Source organism: Pleurodeles waltl, chromosome 7, assembly GCF_031143425.1.
Source record: "Pleurodeles waltl isolate 20211129_DDA chromosome 7, aPleWal1.hap1.20221129, whole genome shotgun sequence".
In the NCBI taxonomy this organism is placed as follows: domain Eukaryota; kingdom Metazoa; phylum Chordata; class Amphibia; order Caudata; family Salamandridae; genus Pleurodeles; species Pleurodeles waltl.
In genome coordinates, this window is record NC_090446.1 from 1,218,478,873 (window position 1) to 1,218,504,565 (window position 25,693).

The following is a 25,693-nucleotide window of genomic DNA, read 5'->3' on the forward strand; positions in this document are numbered from 1 at the left end:
AGAATTCAACGAGTGGTTGGTCTACTGCCACTTCAAGATGGAGGACATATATCTGTCCATTCTATTCACCAGACTGGGCTACCCAGAGCTCGAATGAAGAACAATGAGAGAAGAAAACAGAACAAGTTAGGGAGGAGGTACGTTTCAAACTGCTTCCTAAAGTTCCAAAAAATTGTTTTCCCTTCTCAGGTTAAGAGGCAAAGAGCTCAAGAGCTTAGGAGCAAGATAGGGGAATGATTGTCCTCCACATCTGGCTCTGATTCTTCTGGGCACAGTCAGAAGACCACGATTATTCGATCTGAGGACCCTATTGGGTTGGTAAGGCGTGATCAATTGGTGAAGAACTTTATGGTCCACTGTGTTTTTGGTCAGATGCACAAGGCACATCGCCTTGAACTATACTCTGCGGCTTATAGGTAACAAGTGGAGTTAATGGTTCCCCGTCTGACTGCGATTTTGAAATATATAATAGTGTCTGGACTGCACCATTTTGAATGATATGAAGTTTCCCTATGAACACCATATGACTACCCAGGGAGAGTGAATTGTCACAATCAGGGTGTGGGACCACCCAGATAGAGTGAATTGCCATAATCAAGGCGTGCATAGGATCATCCCCTGGATCACTATTCTTTTTGACTTGGTCTGGAGCCATCAGAGTTTTCTAAGTGCTCTCACTAGACCAAAGCAGCTACCAGCTACCTTGTTCACCTGCGAGGCCATGGAGAGCTGATTGTCTAGGGTGATGCTTAAGCTCTTCACCTCCTGTTTGGGTACTGGGCGATCCTCTAGCAGGGGTCAGCCAATCGGTTTCCAAAGAATGGGTTATTACCTACCACCATCACCGCTTTCCCCCAGTTTCATTTTAGGCAGCTGCCCGCCATCCATTCAGATACCTTCTGCAAACAGCCATTGAGCCTTGTTGAGGCAAAATCAGTATAAAGAGACGAGACTAAACCCCAAGGAGCCACTGATGTCAGATAACGGGCAGACACATTTTAAAAAGTGTGAGGGTCAGCACCAAGGAACTCCACATCTCAGTTGCTGAATAGTAGAATATAAAGATCCCTCAATAACTTGGAAGCCTCTCTTGTCCAAAACAGAAGCAAGTCATTTTGAAGCATTTCCCGTAGTGCCAACTTCTTCCAGGTGCTGTATTAGGATAGCATGGCAGACAGCATCAAAAGCAGCACTTAAAACGAAGAGAATTAGTGGTGCTGAACCACCCTGGTCAAGAACCAAATTAAGATCTTCCGTAGCCCTTAAAAGTGCAGTTGCAGTACTATGGCCGGCATGGATACCGGTCCGAGTTGGGTGGAGAATATTATTGGATTCTAAGAAAATTGTTATATTTCTGTTTATGATCTTCTGCAAGATCTTACTAGGCCCAGGAAGTAGAGATATAGGTCTATAGTTCTCAACTGCCATGCTGTCTAGCATGGGCTTCTTGAGTAAGGAGCGAAGGATAGCATGTTTCCATTCTGGCGGGACACACACGGTTTTCAATGACAAGTTGTATAGTTCTGTCAGATCAGAAAGTATTACATCTCCACCTTTCAATAGAATGTCTATTCGAGCAGGATCAAGTAGCAAGCCCGATTTAACCAATCCTGCCAAACATGCAACCTCTTTGTTAAATTGGGAGAAATTAGAAAGTTTTGTTTTGGTAATTTTAGTTGTGGCTTCCAACTGGTCCTTAAGTACGGATGCTAGAGAGTCATAGACACTGCTCACTAGCTGAGATAACTGAATCCCAGACACATCTTTCATAAGGCTGGAGGGCAATGAATAGATGGGTTCCTCCACGTGAATGTTTAGGTCCTCCAGCAAGGTGAAATTAGCTGACTGGAGACTGTATGTTGCCAGTGGGTCTGGGATGGTCCTTAAGAATTCTGAAGCTGAATCCGGATAACGGTAGACCAGTAGTCCGGTAAAGGTAAAAGTGTGGGAAACTTTGATAGAGAATAGCAAACTTTCACAGTAGGAAATTATACTAGGGATACATTTACATTCCATGTTTTGTTATAATTCCAACCAACCCCTTCCCCTCCACCTTCCCAGTATGATCACACCTGGTGATCTGCTGCACAACCTACTGAGATCAGGGGATTGGTTAGTGAGACTGGATCTCAAGGACACACATCTGACTGTCCCGGTCTTTCCGCCATATCACAGATTCCTTCAGTTTGTGTGGCGTCACCAGGTATTTGAGTGCTAGACACTATCTTTCGGCCTCACATCAGCACCATGTGCTTCACCAAAGTGCTCAAACCAGTGGTGGAGCTCCTTCCAGTGAGGGCCTGCGGATGATAGTTTATCCAGATGACATCCTCTTGATGAACTAGTGCCCACAGGCACTGGCCAACCAACTTCAAGCAGTGGTGGACCTACTAGAGAAGCTGGGCTTTGCGATAAACGTAAATAAATCCTTGCTGGTGCTAGAGCAACACACGAAGTTCCGGGGACTCGTCATTGTTTCAAGGAGTCTACCTTGAGTCTGGAAGAAATGGAAGATTTGATCACACTAAGAAAGAGGAAGCATAAGCATGGAGGATGGACTATATTGTGGACACTAACATATATAAAGTTAAACTGCAATTGATCATGCTAGCTGGATAGCTGTAGGTTTACTGCCTCCCTTAAACTATTTCTAGAACATCAGTGCTCTGTAACCTATACTGTACAGCAGAACCAGCTATTTTGAGGCAATGCAAAGTTATCTTGCACTCATCATATATATACACACACACACACACACACAGTACTTAAATGAGCAGTTTAAAGACAGATCAGTGTGTGTGGCGTGAAGATCTGACAGAATAAAATATTTATCACTCTGCCACGGAGATGCGAAGAATAACAGTAGCGTAATAGCACCTGGATCAGGGATGCAGTCTATAAAGTTGCTGACGTATGATCACTTTTTTTTTTTAAATATCTCTGATTTAAAAATGTTTTTTATGATGGATAAAGCACTGGTTTGAATTTTGCATGTGATCACATTGAAGTGAAATATCAAAATAACTTCCTAATTTCAATTTAACAGCATGATGTGCACAGGCGTGGCTGATCAATACCATGAGTTATTCACTGGAACAGTCTTCACAAACCCAACTCGGTTGCTAATCAGCACAAGAAGAGCCTCAACAAAATTACATTTCAGTTATTTATGTGATGTCCCAGAGAGCAATAATTGTTTTCAATAATGCTGGTAATTTTTTTTTTTTATGTCCATCCTCAATTGAAAATATAGAATTAACATTTACCACATGTACTTAATTGGGAGAAGGATTTCCATTTTCCAAACTGTCTTTTGGCAACACATGGGTACCGGGACTATGCACTTTACTACATTATTAGTCCCCTTTCATCACTTCCAAAAGGTGCCCTTTGTGCTAGAGTATGAGCTTTCCCAAACAGCAAGCAGGATATACATCATGTCTTTGCCATCCCAGAGCTGTTTCAATTCTACTGTTTGGCATTTAAAGCGTATGAAACTCTAAACAATATAGTGGTAGAATATTAATGATTTGGTTGTAACGGGTGGAGAGTTTAACAGGCTTAATTGTTTAAATTGTGGCTGTCAGCATTTCCTTAAGCGTCTTCTAAAATTACCACTCATTTTGCTAGACTGAGAAGGTAAAAATCTATGAACGAGTTTTATGAAATTACAACCAGAGTTGGACTAATTCTGAAGGTGCATCATCACGCATCCAGGAAGAGTTCAGTAAAGACACTGACTTCACTGATCAGGCAAAAAGACTATTTGTCTCAGAAGAGTCCCTTTAAATATATGACCTTTATGACTACCCTTGATCTAGTAAACCACAACGAAATGTAGCTTAATTTGAACCAGAAGGTGCTGAATAAATCTCTGAATGTGACGCTGCTGTAGCAGCAAATGTTTGAAATAATTAACAAGGGAGTGCACCGAGGCAGTCTATATTTCACCTGGGTTGCATCACGGGTGCAAACTAGCACCCTTATTTTTCAGTTTATTTCTAAATGATAATGGAGTGTACTTAAGAAATATAAATGTAGACAATTCAAAGCAGATTAGTGACCAAATTTCAATACTGTTTGTAGAAGATGCGGTCCTGCTTTTTGTTTATAGAGTTGTCTCTGCGTCAGCTCCTCAGCTGCCTTAGGGCACACTATTAGATCTCCTACATAGCTGCTTGTACCAAAACAGTATGTGGGTGCTTTAGATTACAAGCAATGTTAAACTATGTGTGCTTTCATCGCAGAGAATGGGTGAGAGGGTGGGGGAGAGTGTTGGGAGGGGGGTGGAGTTTCAATCTTGTGATACATAAACGTTAGTCAGAGTTCTTGGTTAGAAAGTAAGTTCATGTGGTCAATGTGTGAATTAGATGAGCAATTGTTTGAAAAAGAAAGCGCTGACCTGCTTGCAGAAGACAGAGAGGGATCAGTGTTCTGAGCTTGGTGGACAGCGAGTTCCAGGCTACTGTGGCAGCCACAGAGAATGATTATTCGAATCCCCCATCTATTAATATTGCTAGAACCTACAGGTTTGAAGATGAGGGACTCCCTATAACAGAACATTTAACATTATCGGACAAATGTTAGTTTACTTTATCAACTTTGGACTAACAGGACATCCACTTAAAGGAACGGGAAATATGAATTGGATTCCAGCCGACTAATGCAACAATGCAAGTGTATAAGGTAAAAGCAGGGATAGCAGCAATTTATGGCGCCAAGTTTGGAGTGACACGGATGTTTCAACCACAAAAAAACATCGGAAAGCAGCTTCTTGAGATCCTGGATATCCTCGAGCCAAAATATGCATTCAGTGTCCAAGCGGCTAGTTTCTTGCATTGGAATACTTTCTCCAACCAAAACCCAGTGGTTCCTCCCACATCAAGTGTACCAAAGTTACTATAAAGGGTAATAAAGGAAAACTGGACTAATCCTTTATGTATTAATGTCCCTATTACAGGGATGATTAAAAAACATTCAGCCATCAATTGAATGTCAACTACACATAATATCAAGTACGCTTGTTTGGCGTTTGGACATCTTGTTTATAAGGAAAATGTTGGTTCTGAATCATATCTGGAGAAGCAGAAGCAAGTAGCTCAGCCAGCATAGGTTGCGTATTAAGGTTAGACTTTGTACACTGCTGATGCACGACAATATACTCAAATGGAGCACATCTGATGAATTTATGGCTATTATGACTGCAAAAAGAGTTAGAAAAACGGTTTTGCTTTTAGGTTTTGTTTTTTGCAGCACACACTATAAAAAGTGGCTGTGCTTGTGCTTAAGTGTCAAGGCATCACTAACTATAGTTTGCTGTTTTTAGGGTATTTTTCACAAACCTATGTTTGTGTTGTTATTGCTTCATAGAAGGCAATAACGGAGCTATAGTTCACAAAAAAATAAAGTAATCCATAAAATAGTTTGGTACACCTAAAACTGGTTCTTTTATGCAAAAAAGTAAACGAAATAACAAACAAAACAAATGAATACTGGATATCAGTACTGTGTGAAAAACTATTCTAACATATAAGTCTCTCACAGAACATGCCCTGGAAAAATAATGTTTAGACAGTCTTACAAAAGACATCTTGTGGGGCTGAAACACTTTACTCCTTTCGCTATTTCCTTGAAACTCCATAGTGCCGATACAATATGGTTATCTTGTTTGCCATGGCTGGACAACTTCTAAAAATCTCCAAACTCGTTTGGGCCGCTTTAGAGTCTAATATCTTTGTGGAGGTTTGATGCCAAATTTCTTGGTCAGCAAGAGGTCTGGTACCAAACCTCATAGTTAACCAGTACAAAAATGCAGATATGATCACTACAAGCAGCTAAAACCTTCACTTGGATGTTGAAAGCACCAAAAAATATAGCAAGCAGTGCAGAGGGCTGTCAAATGGTACACCACACCTTCTGCTGCCTCCTAATATATTGAAGGTAATGCTCTAACCTCAGCACAGGCTAAGATGCATCAAGTGGCCACAGAAGATAAAACTGATGAGGTCACCTACAACAGAAGAAACAATGGAGAGAGGAAGGACGACAGAAGGTGAATGAAAAACAACAGGGCAGGCGGGGATGGCTGAAACACAAACTAGAGAGGGAGGAGGCCAGGGGTAAAGGAAACGGACTGCAGACACAAGCATTCTCTAAGAGTGCATGCTGAAAAGTTAAACAAGCATTTGCAATGTGTCTCGCGTTTACTTCAGGTAAAGCTATTAGAATTGTAAATTCCTAACTGGACTTTTCTGGCCACATAAATTGAAAATGAAAAGTAAAACAGTTGACATAAGCAAGTCAATTCAAAGTGCCATGGCCGCCATGAGCGTGAGAGTTATTGGCTCCCTGCGTGAAGGTCTAGAAAGTATAGCTGCTGGGATGAAAGGAAAACCGAAACTGGAGGAGGGGCCATCACATGCAGTAACAGGAGAAAGCGAGACAGCATGATGGCCAACAAAAATGTTCACTTAGTGAAATCACCTGGGAGGGAACTCAGCACACAAAGGAGGGATATTTCACAAAATGCGTCAATAAAAATTAAGCATTTAAGACAAGCACAACAAAGAATAAATAGCAGCAGCGGGCGTGGTTAAAAGCCCACAGAGATCACAACATACCAGAGCACTTGAACTCGACCCTAAAAAAGCAACTGTGGATGGATGTTTGCAGTAGACAGGAAGCTGTACTTTGTTCATGCTCCACAGCAGAGACACAGACAGAAGCCCCATGAGGAAGCGGGGAGACAGAGGAGTATCTGACCAATGAGACAAGGAAATAAGAGTGTTGTAGGGGCCAACCTAAGATTTTAAAAAACGGCAGGAAACGCAAGTAGGGCTTCAAGCCTGTTTAAAGATATTTTTTGGGGTTTGCAAGACAATTCGTAAGTGTAACACAAGCGCAGTGCCGCAAAACTTAAACAGGAACATGCTGATTTAAAATAACTGAAGGTCAGACGCAAGTGGGGCGGCTCTAAAAGGAAGCATGGTGTATTGTAAGAACCTTGCGGCTCGGATTCAAGTAGAGTTGTTATCAAATTAAGTATACTGCACTGAATCAACCTTGCAATTGTGATGCAAGTAAACTGTACTGAAAGGCCTCAGTAATGAAACAGTCTTACAATTCAGATAATTTCTAGATGTACTTGCAGAAATAAGTTTAGGCATTTGGTCTTCTTATTTTAGCTTAAAATGCTTGAAGCTCGTGAAAACAAACAATGTTTTAAACCATTACCTCTTTTACAGTATGTTTACTACTGCACAACAATGTTGCCATCAAACGTTTGTTAGCTGGGCAAAAATGTGGCTCGCCTTTAAAGAATGGTTTAATCTTAATGGGGAGGAATAACTGTGCCTTGGAAGAAATTCATATTTTCATCTGCTGCAGTGGTTCTTAACCGGTTGTCCAATGACCCCAGGGGGTCTACAATACCAACTCAGGGGTCCAAAAAACTCCAACTTCACCATAGAATCTGATATTTAATACTTATTAAACTAGTTTTTTAAAAGTTATTTTTCTGGCTAGTCCCACTTCCAAAACACAATATTAGTATTTTAAACTGTACTCTGGTGCTCTACATGGAACAGCTTGGCCTGCGACGGTGAGAATTGCTTTTTGGGTTCTAGTCACTGTAAGGACATGTTTGCATTGAATTTCTACAGGTCCAATTTTTAAATACCATGCAACCCTGGCGTGTGGGCTACAGGGCCTACAGGGGGTGATTTATTAATATTTAAAAGGGAGGTTTTTACCTTTAAAAATTATTTATTTTGACTGGGTGGATTGCAGTTTTTACACTGCTACATTCAAGCTACAATGGTAGGCCTAAATCATGTTTTGCACTGCTACTGTAATGGATGGCTCAATAGGTGCCGCTGTCTACTTGTGGCATTTAATTTACAGGCCATGTGTACACTCCGTATTATAGACTAGGGGCCAGATGTATCATTTTATCCAATAGCGATTACCTAATTGCGATTGTTTGTGAATTGCAATTAAGTAATCGCTATTGGAATGTATGAAAATCTAGGGGTTTCATACTGCGATTCGCAAGGGCTCACAAATGGACCTACCTCATTAATATTTATGAGGTAGGTCGCAATTTGTGAGCCATTGAGAATGGCTACAATCGTTGGGCTCAGCAGACCACCATGTCTGTGATTGCTTTTCAATAAAGCAATCATTTTTTATATAAATGCAGCCCATTTTCCTTAAAGGAAACGGGATGTGATGAAAATTGAAAAATTAATAGTTTTCTTTTAATTATTTTAAGAGTAGGCAGTGGTCCGCGGGACCACTGCCTGCTCTTAAATGTTTCCGCATGCATTCACAAAGGGGAAGAGGTCCCTTAGGGACTCCGTCCCCTTTGCCAATGGGTTACCACCAATTTGAAATTGGTGGTAACTGTGATTGTTTTGCGACCGCATTCACGTGGTAAAACAATCATACATACCTCAGCGATTCGGAATTAGGAAGGGACGCCCTTGACACGTCCCTTCCTAATTTCGAATTGGTATGTAGTCGCAAATCCAATTTGCGATTCGGTAACAAGTTACTGAATCGCAAATTGGACTTGTTACGTACCAAAAAGCATTTTTGCAATCCTGATACATCTGGCCCTAAGTACTTAAAAGCAAGTTACCTCTGAACAGGCTAAACATCTTGCTATATTCCAGTTTGGCGTACCTGGTTGACTATTTCCATGAACTTTTACCAATGCCGCAATAAACTCAGAAGATCCATATAGAAATATTGTACTGTGGCATTTCTAGAGAACCATGACACCTACTGGTGACACCCAAAATGAGTAGTTAATCAATTTTCCAGTTCATGGTAAGGGAGCTCCAGAGTGAGCTATTTTTAGGTCCTACTGGCCTGGTCTGGTAAGATAGCTGGAGCTGCAAAAGAACAGTTCTGTTCATTTAGAAAGTGAATGAGCAACAAATATGCATTTCAATCTTATTTTTATCTGGTCATATTTGCTGTTGAAAGACAGGGGTCAAAGTTCAGCTTATGTCTTCTTACAAATTGCTGCTTATTTTATCCTGGAGATTGAGATTTACTTTTCTTTCTCTAACCGCCAGGTTGACAATTTTGTTAATTTAAATGTGTGGCAATCGTGCTCCGCACACAATATTTAAATAGCTTGTAAATTAACTGTACAAATAAATATATTTACGCAGCTAGGGAAGCTTTTTTGTAATTCTGAAGTGAGATAGAAAAGAAGATTTTAAAAGAATCAAAAACATATTAGATATTTTCTTTGGTGATGAACAAGTGATAAATATTTCATAAAGCTTGATTTCCACACTATACAGTTTTATCAGTATAACTGCATGTCAGAGGCAAAGACTGAGGCAGTTTCAATGAATATCTGTAAATGGTAGTGTATTACCACATCATGATTTAATAACAAATGTATTAAAAGTGAGTTTCCAAATTTGAGTAGAGAAACTTGCAAGTCCCCTGCTGTTAGAGAGCTACGTGTTAAGTCAGAGGTCATGTGTACCCTAGTATGTGGGCTAGAATTTTATTACATATAGAGCAAAAGTAAAGTCTAGTAAATGAAACCATAGTATTTTCTAGAGTAGACACACTGAAGTCAAATACTGAATATGCTCTTATAAGTGATAATAAAGAAAAGTTGACTAAGTTAAATAAAATATTTGCCTAGGACCACACAATTGGAGACACGTTTATGGGTCAAGAGCATTGCAGTTAGTTCAAATAGATTATTAAATCCCTAGACTTGCAGGTCTGGTAACATTTTTCGACGCCGGATGGATGAGGAAAGGTGCTGTTTGCCGAGTCATCTATTAATGCTGTGTGGCATACAAGAGTGAGTTCCATATTTGTCGAGTATCCTTGATAAGAAAAGAGAATTTTGTGTTCATTCTACTTGAAATTCTCCCTCATTCAAATTACAAGCCAATCTTGAAAATGGTTCGGAAAAAGAGGGACTATGCTGGTCCTATTTATATCGTCATGGGGCTGGGTATTGCCAATTAACACTGGAATAAAGGAAAGAAAGAAGGTATCCGTCCTGACCTAGCTGTCATCCCTTTACTCGCTTACATCTAAATTATTCTGAACTTCATCTGCCAATAACAGTAATATTTAAATGCTCCCAGGGATATTGTTATGTTATTGACTAGTAGAAGCACGGTGTAGTATTTCCCTAGCTTGTAAGAAGCAGTGTATACGACAAATCTGTCATAAAGAGCGGCAGAGACCAATACCTTAGAAACGAGCTGGGTTACTATTTAGTTAATTGGGACCAGCTTTCAGCTAAACAATTTCAAAATTAGCTTAGGTACTCACAGACAACACTATAAAAGGGTGAAACACGCACATATTTATTGCGCACCAAAAGCACTTCTTCCTCTGTGGCATGTAGGGCCAAAACAATTACTACAAAAGGCGTAATATTTATCAATCGCAAATATGAAACTTTACAGGGAAAGAGTTTTCCCGTAAGGGTTGAAAAATAATTATCAAGAAAAGACAATACGACGACGTTATAATGACAGTAGTTTTCTCTAATACCACAATGGGTAACCTATCGGTCATATTATTAGGTAAAAGAGTAACACTCGAGGTACAACGAGCATTTCTAAAAACGGTATTTATGCATCAGAAAGACAAAGGCTGAAATGTAGGCCTGCGTACAATCTGAACATCTCCCAAGGCCAAAATGCAGAATATTGTCTTCATCTGTATTAAATCTAGAAAAACAAACCCGCTATACAAACAGAATGAAATTGCTCCTCGTTCAGAGCCATCAGTTAGCCAAGTATGTGAAGTATGCTAGCAGTTTTCGATAAGCAGCTTATTAACATTCGCAGTGCAATTTTTTAATCTAGACTACAGCCAACAGTGCGCCCTTGTTGATACTATTATTCCAATACTTTATTCCCCCAAATGATGCGTACCACGATAGTGCTTTCACCGGGGAAATGTAAAATGAATATTACTTAAGGGTCGGCTTCGCTACATAAAGCAACCTTCAGGTACATGCATGCATTTTATATCAAATAACGTGTTGCAGGATGGCCATCACTTACAGAATGTATTTCGGTATGATAAACCTAACTGCTATCCAACGGCCAAGTTTACAGTGAAATTTCGCCACAAAAATATGGCAGAACACTTGAAATGCGCGAAATATGCCAATTCCTGCGTTAGTCCACCCATTCGAAAGGAAACATTGTATGAATTAAAAACGCAAATTATGGTCTGGAAGTCAAAATACAGGGAGCTCAACATAGATGCGACCTGCCCTTAAGACCCCACCTCTCACGCACATGGTGCAAAAGGAGGGAGATATTTCCGATTTTCACATGGATGTGTCCTAGAAGATAAACAATTAGGCATGTAACTAGAAGCGTGTCAGATGGGAGAGGGTGCGCGCAATGCTCCAGATCTACTGCCTCCAATGGTGTCTTCCATCTGTGGTGTGTAAATCAGCTCAGACAACGGGCCACGCGGGAGGGGCACCTCTGTAAACATTACGTGCGGGATGAGGGAGTCACAGCCCATGTGGAGGAGTCGCCACTTCTGTAAACAGAACGTACATGACGTTACCTCAAACCAACGGAGGGAAGTTAAGGTCCCTTCCGGAACCCCAATATTTTAACAAGGTTTTTCAAGAATGCATGGGCAAGAACTGCTAAAAGGAATATTACTGGGTCGGTAATCTCAAGGCTCGCCAGAAAAACAGTCTGTGGACGGCTATCTATCGTGTCCTCTACGTCAAAGCGCAGTGCTCACGTCTCTCCCGTTGAAGGGTAATGACAGGTCGGATGCAGATATAGTCTAAAATGTTATCAGTTTATCAAACATGTCCCGTTCAGACAAATATTCTACTGTATAAAAGAACATCCATCCAGAGCGTCAAACAGATCAAGCCCCCTACTGAAAAGGGCACGCAGGGCAGTGTGGAGTATGCCAACACATTAATAAGAATACGCACAAAAGTCATAGCAACATAAAAGAGCTATACAACAAAGCCGATCGGGAGAGCACAGGTACACAAATACAAGTAAAGAAGCACACCCTCACACGAGGCGGCCACTGTTTCCATAAAATTAGTTACCTCCCTCTTCCCAATCATAGAGAGGCATAGCAACCTATAGGAGGGGAAAACACCCCCCGCCATACAAAAAACCCAAAATGGGTATTGTAATAACAAGGAATGCTTAGTTGTTTTCCACGATACCAGAACATAGCAATTGGAGTGGAATGCACAACTATTCAAAATGGAATGCAGCACCAGTACCAGATACGCGCACCGCTAGTCTTCAATGACAGGAAAGCAGGCACCCTTCAATCGTACAGAAGGTTACAAACACGCCACCCTCCAAATTAGTCAAATGCTGCAGCCCAACCCATCAATCCCCAAACCTCCACCTTCAGACTCACAATCGGGGAAGCTGCAGTGGCGGGGCTCCCCTCCTCTGGAAGACCCCGTCCACGAAGACGCCGTTCTTGCCGAGGCAGCGCAAGTAGAAGCCCCCGCCGTCAACCCCGGTCCCCCCAGGCGCCGCCGTGAAGATCTCCAGGTGGCGACGGGAGATGAAGCTCGAGTGGCCCATGCTGACGTCCACCGAGCCCTGGGACGAGTTCCGCCCAATGCTAACGGAGCGCTTTTTCATCAGGTATTCGAACTCGCGGCCCTCCAGGCGAGCCACTGCCGGGGGGGGCGCGGGCCCGGCCGCCGCCATCTTGTGCGGTCTGCGGGGGGGTCGGGGGTCACCGGCGCCGGAGGGGGGGCACAAAATGGCGGCCGGGCGCGCGCTCCAGCCTCGGCGGCTCCGACCCACCGCAGCCGTCCGCAGCCGGGGAGCAAAGGGAAGGGGGGCGTTCAGCCTAGCCTAGCGCAAAATCCACCGGGAGTACAGACATTCCGACAGACCAATCAGAGGGGCCAAGTGGAACGCAGCCTGGGAGACTTGGCCAATCGGAGCTTAGCTCCACGCCAGTGACAAACTACAGGGTTAGGATGAGACAGACTGCTGGAAGATGTGGGCTGGCTCACTTTTAGAGGAGTTGACTGCCAATGGGTAATCCAGGCGGGTATGGTGGTTACAATTGAAAGGCACAGGGTTGATATCTGCCCCGATTCTAGTGACAGTCGTTATCATTGAGCGAATCTCGCTGTGGTAGTCTATTTGTGGTTCTCTTTCCGGAACCTCATGTAGTTGCGTTCTCAAACTGGGACCCCAAATACTACAAAGACCTATACAAAAATATTCAGAAGATGCGCTCACTCACATATCTTAAACACTGGTGAGGGTGCCAGTTGATCTTTTTCAAATGGTGTCTGTGTCTGAAATAACCGTAAAATTGATTTAGTTCTGGACACTTGAATATATAAGTCCAACAGACCAACAAAGGACAATTCCATTGCTTAATACCAACTCAAACTGATGGATGATATTACTGATCGAACAACAAACTGGAATCAACTAGTATTTTTTCATAAAGTACACCAGTACATGTCGGCAACTGGGTCAAGTAAAATATAAAGTTTAGATTTGGGGATTGCACATAAAAGAACGTTCAAGTATGTGATCAGTGCTTGTATCTTCAAGTAATGTGGCATAGCAGTGTAGTAATGGTTAAGTAAGTATTTCTGTAACCCCTTCGCTGCCAGGCCTTTCCCCCCTCAGGTGGCAGGCATTTTTTAGGTTATTTGGGGCAGTTTGCGCTTAGGCCCTCATAACTTTTTGTCCACATAAGCTACCCACGCCAAATTTGCATCCTTTTTTTCCAAACATCCTAGGGATTCTAGAGGTACCAAGAGTGAAGAGATCAGGAGACACAAAGAGTTCCATAAATGTTTATTGATTTTAAACAGCAACAACTTTTCCTGATGCAGGGGGCACAGAGTCAAACTGTAGAATAACCGTCAGAGAAGGACCGGGAAATCTCATAACATCAGGAACAAGCGATGTCACAAGGTTCCAGGTGACCTTCACACATTCTAAACCACGTCACTACACTTCTTCCACCGTTAAAAATAAGACAATAATTGAACAAAGAAATATAAACAAACCAATAAAAAAATGCAAAAAACAACTAGAACAATCCTTATACAGAATATAATGTTTCTACAAAACACAATGACTTTCAGAATGAGTGAGCTTATTGTTGAACTCCGATAAGGTAAGACACAAATTCGGTACTGCACAGTAGTATTTAAGAAATGTCCGGAGAAAGCGGCACCGACTGACCAGAGGGAACTCCGCTGCCAAATGCTGCAATTCCGTCCCCCCACATTCCAATCCCTTCATTACCTAACAATATTCCACTTTCCAATTCTGACCATTCTAATACACGTTACCACACACCTCTTCCCCAACAAAAAATACAATTAAAAAATTAAATATAAATGGATAATAGAACTAACCATTAAGGTGCAACTTAAATCCTACTACATTAGGAGTGTAGCAGTCCATACAATAAGTAACATGCAATAAGTGAACAATGAGTAAAACATCACTTGTGGATTACATAGTCCCTTAAATATGTAGGAATCTTCCTATCCCTCTCGCTGCGGCGTGGTGCCTCACTCACACTCGCTTGAGCATCATGACAACCCATTTAATCGACATTGACAAAATAATTTCCAAATAAATATCCGCTGCATTCGTCCATGCACTCCACGTTCCGTATCACGACACTCGGATCTCGCCTGCATATTGACAAACGCCTTACATTCCATACTTTACCATCATCCAGTTTTACATCATTCTTCAAGACCTTTCCAATCTTCCTTGGTTCGGACCATTCGGATTTCCCTTTTTCCACAAATCCAGGTATCTTAACTCGGACATTTTGCCCCACTTTCAATCCACTAATACTGGATCTGACATTATGGCACAACTTAACCTGCAATTGAAAATCCAGCACCTTGTTTCTTATCTTCTCATCACACACTACCTTAAATTTTCCACGATTCCTTTCCATCAACCACCAGGGAACCATAACGGTAGAAGGCTTCCTTCCCCTTAAAAGCTCAAAAGGCATCTTTCCTGTCACAGAATGCGGAGATACCCTGTAGGAAGAAAGCATCTTCCTTAACGCCTCCTTCCATGGAATACCCAACTTTAAGGCCAGTTGTATAGTTTCTTTAACAACTCTGTTAAACCGTTCAACATGTCCATTCAAGGAAGGATTATACAAGGCTACCCTGACATGTTTAATACCATTCCTTTAAAAAAATGCCACAATTTTTGCAGAAGTAAACTGCACACCATTGTCCGATACTAATGTCTCAGGGACCCCTTCCCTAGCAAATACATTTTCCAAAAACTCTATGACAACTTCAGTGGAAATTTTGCTTACAAACTCAACCTCTGGCCATTTGGAAAAATAATCCATCAAAACAACAGCATACGCTTCTCTTGCTGGCAAAGTGGAAAACGGACCTATAAAATCAATAGCTAGTTTCCTCCAAGGCCTGTCAGGTAGTTCAACCGGCAATAATGGTGCAGAACAAGGTTTGGCGCTCTTATCACTTTGGGCACAAACAGCACAATTTCGCACAAACCTGTCTACCATTACGTCCACACCTGGCCACCAGAAAAAATTCCTTAACTTGCCGTTTATTCTGGCACATTCCATTATGTCCAGCGTGACTCCTTCTCACTATAACATCACGTACCCCTTTCGGGGGAATTATTCTGCCTCCACGCATTATTATACCATTTTCTAAACTAAGTTCATTCTGTAATTTCCACAGCACATCACTCTTATCCCTCATGGATCGCTCACTGGGCCACCCATTGCTTAGATACTTTTTAATCAACTGCATTTCATTATCTTTCATCATTTCTTCTTCCCATACTTGTTCAGTTAACACTGTTTGTTCGGTCTCACTATTCACCTCGGAACCAGACACTACATCAGCATGTGTATACGCAACATCACATTCCATGTCCTCATGTGCATCTTGAATAGGTAATCTGGACAATCCATCAGCAATAAAGTTGTTTCTACCGGGTATATATTCTATTTCAAAGAAACACATTTGCAATTTGGAAGCAAGTCTTTACCAGTCTTGGAGATAAATTCCGCCCACCACCTGGTTGTAAAATATTTACTAGAGGTTTGTGGTCCGTACGCAATTTAAACTTCCTTCCCCACACATACATTCGGCATCTTTTCACAGCCCATGAAGCTGCTAACAGTTCTTTCTCAATCACTGAGTAATTTCTCTCAGATTGTGACAAAGTGCACGAGGCATAAGCCACAATCCACTTCTCATAACTATTTTTATGTGATATAACAGCCCCAATGCCATAGTTACTTGCGTCTACTGCAATCACACAATCAACATTTGTTACAAATGGTTTCAAACACGGAGAAGGCACAATTTCTCGTTTGATGCACTCAAAACATTCCGATTGTTCCTGCCCCCATACAAATTGAACATTTTTCTTTAACAATGTTCTTAAATTCTCTACTTTGGTTGCATAATTTTCTATGGACCGTGAATAAAATTCGGTGAGACCCAAAAATGACATCAATTGTTCCTTACATTATGGTTCAGGAGCATCAACAATAGCTTTCACATGGCTCACTTTAGGACAAATACCCTCAGAGGAAATAACATGTCCTAAATATTCCACCTGAGGCTGACCAAATCTACACTTGTCTTTCTTTACAGTTAAGCCATTTTTGCAAAGTAATGTTAAAACATTCTTGCAAACTTTATCATGCTCCAGATTGTCCTTACCATATATCAATATGTCGTCCTGGAACACCCTGGCTTTACTCACGTTACAGAAAATCGTACTCATCTCCCTTTGGAAAGCCGCAGATGCGCAAGCAAGGCCAAAAGGCATCCTTTTGTATTGGAACGCATGTTCAGTTGTTACAAATGCAGGATAATGCTCTGAACACTCATCCAATTCAATCTAATGGTATGCACTAGACAAGTCAATGGTGGAAAGATTGAGGCTTGGCACACAGATGAAACCAATCCCTGCAAATTTGGTAATGGAAAGGTATCAACCAAAATCACCTCATTCAAAGATCCTAGGTCGACGCATAATCTGAGATCTCCATTACTCTTAAGAGATAAAACTACCGGAGATATCCAGTCAGAACTTTCAATCAGCTCGATGATATTTTTGTCACACAAATCCTTCAACAATTTAGGTCTATAATTCACAGGAACGTTGCGTAATTTATGCCTCACGGGGCTTGCATTTTCTTGTAGTATAATTTTGTGTTTAAATCCCTTCAATTTACCCAAAGATTTTGAAAATACTGTAGGAAACCAGTCATCTAACTTGTCATACTGCAACTCACCCTGGGAATCATGCCCCAATACTGCATACACAGGATAAGGTTTTGTAGGATCAATCTTAATCCCTAATTCCTTTATGTGTGGCCATCCTAATATTGTTTGGCCTCTTTCAGCTACGTATAGTTTACCTTTGCACTGGTTATGACCAAACTCAATGTGTACATTGGCATAACCAACTATAGGGATTTTGTGACCTGTGTAACTTCCAGGATTTACATAAGAAGATATTAACTCTCTACCAGGCCACAAGTTTCTAAACTTACTCAAACACATGATCGTAAACCACGCACACAAATCAACCATGGTGGTAACTACCATGCCGTCTATGCGCAAGTCACAAGTGGGTAATCCAGAAGACCGATCCTGAGGAATTTTGTCACCATCAGGTAAAACACTCAAAACAACTTCTTGCATTCCAGCACAATCATGATCTTCTTGCCTTGAAATGTAACTGACCCCCTTCAAATTACTCTTACACACTTTACTGAAGTGTCCCATTTTTGTACACAAATTACACAATTTATTAAGTGCTGGGCACTTCTTAGAATTTGCCAAGTGGTCGGCAGCACCACATCTGTAACAATACTTTGTAGTATTTTTTTTTCCATTCAATTTTCCTCTCAACATTTTTCCAGTCTTTAGTTATAGCGCTAACACCAACTACACCATGCTCAGAATCATTCATATTCTTTCTCACAGTTTGTATACATTTTTCAGATACTTCCATTGTATGTGCCACATCGATTGCATGTTTCAAATACAAGTCACTTCCACATGACCAGAATTTCTCTTGAATTTTGCGAGACTTTGTTTTCATTAAAATCTGATCCCGCAAAACTTGGTCGTAGGACATTTGTTCAAAATTGCAAGTAACAGCTAAACATCTAAGAGCAGCTACAAATTGGTCAATTGATTCTTCATCCTGTTGTGATTTGGAATAAAATTTGTAGCGTTCCAATACTACATTTATCTTTCTGCCATATCATTCCTGAAGCTGCTTCTTAGCAGGTTCATAAACATTGACATTTCCAACATTTTCAGTTGGTGCTAGGTTTTTAAATTCTCTCAAACCAATAGCGCCCAATCTATGTTTCATTAAAGCCAAATGTCTTTCAGGAGAACATTCCTGATCCTCTAAAACCTCCACGTAAGCTTCGAATAAGTCTATCCATAGTTCCCATTGAATGGGAGGTTCATCGGGTTCAGCATGAAAAAATGGTGGTGGTTGGATGTTCGACATACTGACGTTATATATTGTTGTTACAATAGTACTCAATTTTCCACCAGTCTCAAAATGGAAAGGAAGAAAAAAGGAGAAAAAAATATAGAATGCTTCAATGTGAATCAAAACAACCAACAATGATTCACACATTAATTATAAATGTCACTGTAAAAAATATAACTGTTAGAACACCAAAGTTACAAAATATCTATAACAGTTAATGGCTCTGTTGCATTATAACCAGGAATCCTTCTAAAATGGCCTCCTGACCTGTTCCAGTCAACATCCAGCATAAGTTACTTATACAATTGTATTTGACTGAAGGAATACTTGAAGATGGCCGCTTACCTGGACGCATTCTAGATGTTAGAGAATCAAATTGCAGTCGTTCAATAAGCCAGTGATACTTCAAGATGGCCGCTGCTTCTCTAGACGCGTTCATGATGTTGAAGACGCGTCGTATCACGTCAAATTGCAGTTGCTCAATAAGCCGGTGTTGTAAACACCTAAGAAGCGTCATCGGAAAGGTCCTTCACAAACTTAAAAGTAGCGCACGTAAGCGGCAATACTAATCCGTCGTCGATACTGTTCCGTCGTCGATCCGGTTGTCCAGACAGCGTTCTTTCGTCATCGACCATCAATTAATGTACTCGGTGTCGCAGGATTTCAGAGAAAGTTCCCGCTCGTCGCCAGTGTTGAACTACGATAAGGTAAGACATAAATTCGGTACTGCACAGTAGTACTTATTTAAGAAATGTCTGGAGAAAGCGGCACTGACTAACCAGAGGGAACTCCGCTGCCAACTGCCGCAATTCTGTCCCCCTACATTCCAATCCCCGCATTACCTAACAATATTCCACATTCCAATTCCGACCATTCTAATACACGTTACCACAATTATCAAGACATAACATAATCTTGAAATGTTGTAAGTTTGTGGCATACTTCTCCTCCTATTGCACTTTTCATTTCCAACAGGACCATTGTCAATAGATTGATTAGGTGTACTCCGGCTGATGTTATCTAACTATACTTGAATACTGGGATCCAATGCTAATCGTGTGGTGCTCCACCAACTGCCATCAGAAAGCTTCGCAGCATTCCTGCGTAATTCATGAATCTGTTGAGAATCCCCAAACTTTGACATGCCTTTTCTAACATGGGATTCTTTACTCTCATCCAATCTCCTACATGCAATGTTCCACCTTTATCTTGTATCCCATTAAGCCTCTTATTTCCCACATTATTTAAATAGTTTTTTGCCGCTTGCCAAATTTCTTTTAAATCACTCCCTTCATGAAACAATTTAATCATCCAGAAGGGGCATAATTCAGTTACTGCAATTCTACCCCTCATGAGTTCAAAGGGGTTGTTGCCTGTGGCAACGTGGTGTAGTGCGATAGGAAACAAGTTCTTTAATAGCTTGATCCACAGATATGTTGCTTCTGTATGCAGCCTGGATACAATCCACTAGCACACGATTAAACCGTTCCACAATTCCATTGCTTTGTGGATGATACAGCGGAGTTCTAATATGGTAAATGCAACATTTGCTCAAAAACTGAAGCATTTCTGTTTAAACAAATTGAACCCTAGTATCAGTTAAAATCTGTTCTGGGAAACTTTCATAAATGAAGACTTTTTTCAAACAGTTGATAACACATTGGGTAGTTGGAAACCTTACAGATTCTACCTCAACCCATCTCGAAAGGTGGTCAACAATCACAACAAAATACCTAATGTCAGGTGGTAATACATGATAAGGACCCAAAAAATCTAGACCAATTTTCTGCCAAGCTCTAGCTGGTAATGGCACAAATGAATCCACAACACCTTCTGTAACTAATACTTTACCACTCATATATAATCTTGTACAACTTCTGACAAATTCCTAAATTTCTTTGTCCATTCTAGGCCGCCAAAAATCAGATCTCAACTTCCTTTTGGTAATGGTTGCACCCAAATGACCAGAATGAGCCTTAGCAACTAAATCTTTCCTAAAACACTCAGGAGGAATAAGCTTGTCACCCCTAACCAACTTATCTCCTTCAATGGATAACTCATCAGACACTTTCCAGAAAGGTTGTAACTCAGACAACAAATTTGTCTCTTTGGGCCAACCAGACTTAACCAAATGCATCACTTCACACAATAATTTATCTTTCTGTACTGAATCAATCCATTCCTTTTCATCCAAGAATTTGTCATACTCAGCAATACATGCTACAAAAACTTCTTCAATTTCTGTTTCCTCTGAACTCTTGTTCATCATCCTCTTTAATGGGCAAACGAGAAAGACAATCTGCTCTACAATTCTTACAATTCTTCCCACCAGGAATGTACTCAACTGAAGAATTAAATTCTAAAAGCTTGTCTGACAACCTATCTATGCGAGCTGTTAAGCGTTTAATTTTCCTTCCTGACAATATTTCCACTAAAGGTCGATGATCAGTTTTTAAAACAAAATGCCTACCCCAAAGGTACTGTTTTAACTTTTCTATACTCCACACACATGCCAAAAGTTCTTTCTCAATCACAGAATATTTACGTTCCACCAGTCGTAGAGTTCTTGAAACTAACCCAATAGTGCTCTAATTTCCATTACCCAATAGTTGCATTAAGACCGCACCCAAACCATACTCACAAGCATCCATAGTCACAACTGGTTTCTTTTCTTCTGAAAAGGGTTGCAAAACAGGGGCTTTAACAATATCCTGTTTGATTTGTTCAAACGCCCTATTGCATTAATCAGACCAAGAAAATGTTGTCTTTTTCTTAAGTACAGATCTGAAACAGTCAATGGTTTTAGCAAAATCTTTAAAAAAGTTTGCATAGAACTCACACAACCCCAGAAATGGCAATAATTGATCTTTAGTCTTTGGAGCAGGATCTTCTAGGATACTTCTTACTAATCCTGGTTTTGGTTTAATACCTTGTTTGGATAAAACATGTCCCAGATACTCAATTTCTCTAGATTTGAATATGTATTTATCCTTTCTTAAAGTGACTCCTCTATCTTCCAATGTGCTTAAAACATCTTCCAAAATGTTATCATGTGCAGTTTCAGTATCAGAAAAGATCAAAATGTCATCCTGAAAGACTACTGCATTGGGATTGTTAATAAACATGTCAGACATCAATCTCTGAAAAACCGCAGCAGCTGAGGCTAGACCAAAGGGCCACCTGCAAAACTGAAATGTTCCATCAGGAATTACAAACGCCGTAAGATGTCTGGAACTGACGTCCAATTCCACTAGATGATATGCCAACATTAAATCCAGTTTTGTAAACCAACTAGATGAACCAACTTTCGTGATGAGGTCATCAATTCTCGGTAAAGGAAACCTGTCCACCCAAATTACCTAATTTAAACTTCTTAAATCCACTCACATTCTTGAATATCTTGATTTGTTTTTTAACCAAAACAATGGGAGACAACCACAAAGTTGCTTCTACTGTCTCAATTATGCCTTGCTCACACATGTCCCTCAACAAATTGGACAAATCTGTTCTTATACTAAAGGGTACATTTCTTAATTTATGTTTTACAGGCACTGCGCCTTGTTTCAGTTTTATCGTATGCGTGAAATTAGTCATCTTTCCTAATTTGTCCTGATATAACTTTTTGAATTTCTGTTGCCAGATACCCACACAGTCTGGAACAGTTTTAACACAATTTGAATAGTTTTTTTCAACAGACACAGGTTTTTTCTGTCCTGGTTTGATAATCAACTTGAATTCAGCTTGATGAATCAACCCCAAGACATTAATCCCCTTTTTAGCTACACACACTTTTCCTTGAATAGTTTCATCACAGATATACAATGAAGCCCAAAAATAACCAATTAAATCAATTTTACTTCCTTTAAAAGCAACTGTAGAAACATCAGGAGGGAAAAGAGTTTTTGACACCCAAAATTCATCATATGTTTCCTGTGAAACAATAGTAATGCGAGCTCCTGTGTCTACCAAAAGTTTAACTACAACCCCTTCTATTAATACATCAATATCAGGGTCTATAACTAGTTTGTTAACCGATGTTGTAGTATCTTTAACTACTAACAAAAATTAATTGTCCATCATGTTGTACATTCTCTGTATCTTTACTAAGCACACAGCAAACATTATTTTTTCTTTCACTTCTACAAGCTTGTGAGGAATGCCCTATTTTGCTGACATTTCTACACTGTTGATTAATTGCAGGACAGTTCTTGAAAGAAGATATATGAGCCGAAGAACCACATCTATAAGAAATAGTCTTTTGGTTGTATTTAAATAAAGAAGTGTTTCTAGAGGTCGAAGAACCATCCTGTTTTTTCTCAACACGCCAATGTTTCTTCTTATCACTGCTCTGTACACTCGTCACTGTGCCTGAAATGGTCATATTAGACAAAGATAGTTCCAATTGTTTAGCATCTTCCAAAGAACATTCAATACTTTTTGCTACATCAATAGCTTTGTCTAAAGAAGGGTCTTTACACATAAATTCTCTTGAATTCTTTTAGAATAACATCTTGTTACTAATTGATCTCTAATGAGTTGAGAAGTAAAATTCTCTAATTCACACTTTGCAGCCAAAACCTTCAGTGCTGTAATAAACGTGTCAATACTTTCATTGGGGTTTTGTGACTGTAACAGGATCGTGGGGACCCTGTTTCAGGATGCCGACCCCGGACCGTCCGACTGACACCCCGGGGGCATCAATGAGAGCCAAGGATCAGAAACGACATCAGCGAACCCAGATATCCGGGTGAAATCGGAAATTAAAAAAAGACTCAAGGAACTGCTGCGGTGGTCGACGGAGAAAGAAAATGCGGAAGCTGAACCAGGAAAGGACGACGGAGAAGAGAACCAGACCCACTACCCAAAACAAGGACCACGGAAGCCGGAGAGCCGACAAGCACCCGAGGCACGGACACACCAGCGGGCGATGGGATTTGGAGGGACGTCGCTATCGCAGGTACATGTCTGCTTACTGAATCCGGCAGAATATTTTAGTGGCAGGAAGGGAAGGCGGGTGGTTTGGGACGAACGCCGGGAGGGATACGTAAATAAACTCGGCGTCGTAAAAGTGTTATTTTCCCTTGTTTTGCGCAATCCTAGTCATATTCGATTATATATGGGTTTTTTTCTCCCTGTTTTACTAACCGTCACAAAACGTACATTTAGAAAAATGGCCACTGTGGAGATAACAGGCTCGTAAAAGATACAGTGGAAAGAGTTTTCTGTTTCTCCCAACTAGCACAAAACACAGTGGTGAGAATCTGGGCACAAACCATTTTTTTCCCTTTGTTTTCACGCACTACTCTGCACCTTCCCTCCCTAACCTTTACAAACAGAAGTCAGAACAAGCCACTTACTTTTCTCTTCACCTTTATTTTTCTTTTGACTGACGGGGTCCCGCTGACACATCCTGACGTCGACAAGGCTTCACCCGAAGGAGAAAAAACACCCTAAAAGAAGAAAAGAAAGGAGTAAGACACGGAAGGACTTAATAAGAACAACAGAAAGAAGAGGAGGAACAGAGAGAACCAAGGGAAGAAAACAAAAAGGAAAGAGGATAATGACTGTTGAGGACACCTAAAATAGTAGAATAATCCCACATGCTAATAAAAAAAAAATTACTGCAAAGTATTGAGACTCTGACAGAGTTATCTACGTCTCTCCCTCCAGTAACGCTATCCCACAGCCTCTACAGTGACCTAGTAAAGAACTTGTACCTGTGTACTACAATATTCTTAGTTTCGGTAAAATGTTTGTCTAACTGTGCAACTGCCATTTCAAATTCATCCAATTCTTCTTCTTCGCCCATTTCGTAAGCTGGTAAATGATCCAAAATGTTCTGACCTTCAACTCCCAAATAATAATACATTAAACTTTTTTCATTTCAGGTCTGAATTTGTGTCCATCAATAGCTCCTAGGTAGGCCGTAAAAGAACGTAGCCATAACTTCCACTCCAGAGGAGGATCTCCAGGATCTTGTAAAAAAGGAGCAGGAGGCAATGCATTCTGCATTGTAGAACTTATGAAAACAAGAAATATTAAAATATATTTTTCTTCTGTAAGATTACAAACACAGTCACAAATATTCTAAAAACATGAAGAACCCTACAGAAGACAGAAAAAAAACAATAAAACAACAAAAAACAAAAATGTATTCTTATTCTTCTTTCTCTCTGTTTTTTTCAAAGTAAGATAGCTGAACTGCAGGAAACCAAAATGAGAAACTTGAAGTCCTTTTTCTACTTCGTTGAACTACAGCCGGAAATAGATGAAACCAGAACATATACAAAAAAAAAAAAACTGAAGACGCGGTGAAAAGGAAACTCATGCGAGTCCTGTGAGTTTCTTTTTTATTATAATAACCTTGCGCGCGGGAAGAAATTCAAGACAGAAACTTGCGTGCGGGTATCTTCACAATTATATAACGTGGCGCGCGACTGAAAGAACATGTGTTTCGTGCACAGCTTCACGCGTATGAGACGCTTCACTCGAGCTGAAAAGAGACGTTGCTTCACGTGCATTATGTGCTTAACGCACACCGAAAAATACTTAAATTATCGTTCACCGCCGAGTGTCAGAAATAAACTCTGCCCCACCTCCCCAAGAACAATGAACACTCACAGCGACTTGCAGATGCTAGGTGCGCTTCAAACTAAGTAAAATCTGCCTGAAACGCTTCCATAAGAAAAACAGCACACCAAATCTACTAGAGAAACGGCGATCTAGTCCTCAGATTTGTTCATCCTCGTCGTCACTTTTGGAGAGATGAGGAGACACGAAGAGTTCCATAAATGTTTATTGATTTTAAGCAGTGACTTTTCCTGATGCAGGGGGCACAGAGTCAAGCTGTAGAATAACCATCAGAGAAGGACCATGGAATCTCATGACATCAGGAACAAGCAATGTCATAAGGTTCCAGGTGACCTCACACATTCTAAACCACGTCACTACACAGAGTTTGTGGATTCCCCTGGATGAGACCAAGAAATTAGCCAAAATACAGCCCAATTTTGTTTTTTAAATGGGAAAAAAGCGCTGCAGAAGAAGGCTTGTGTTTTTTTCCCTGAAAATGGCATCAACAAAACGTTTGCAGTGCTAAAATCACCATCTTCCCAGCTTTCAGGAACAAGAAGACTCGAATCAGAAAAGCA

The 25,693-nt window shown here is 40.6% G+C and overlaps 1 protein-coding gene across 1 annotated transcript in view; it reads right to left on the reverse strand.

Annotated features, from left to right (window-relative positions):
* The window catches only part of FOXK2 (forkhead box K2), a 223,177-nt gene extending 210,276 nt beyond the window's left edge, over positions 1 to 12,901 (reverse strand). Inside the window, exon 1 of the mRNA XM_069200363.1 lies at positions 12,421 to 12,901. Coding sequence (XP_069056464.1) covers positions 12,421 to 12,722 — 302 coding nt within the window. The 5' untranslated portion in view covers positions 12,723 to 12,901. The remainder of the gene's footprint in view (positions 1 to 12,420) is intronic.
* Between the last annotated feature and the right edge of the window lie 12,792 nt (positions 12,902 to 25,693).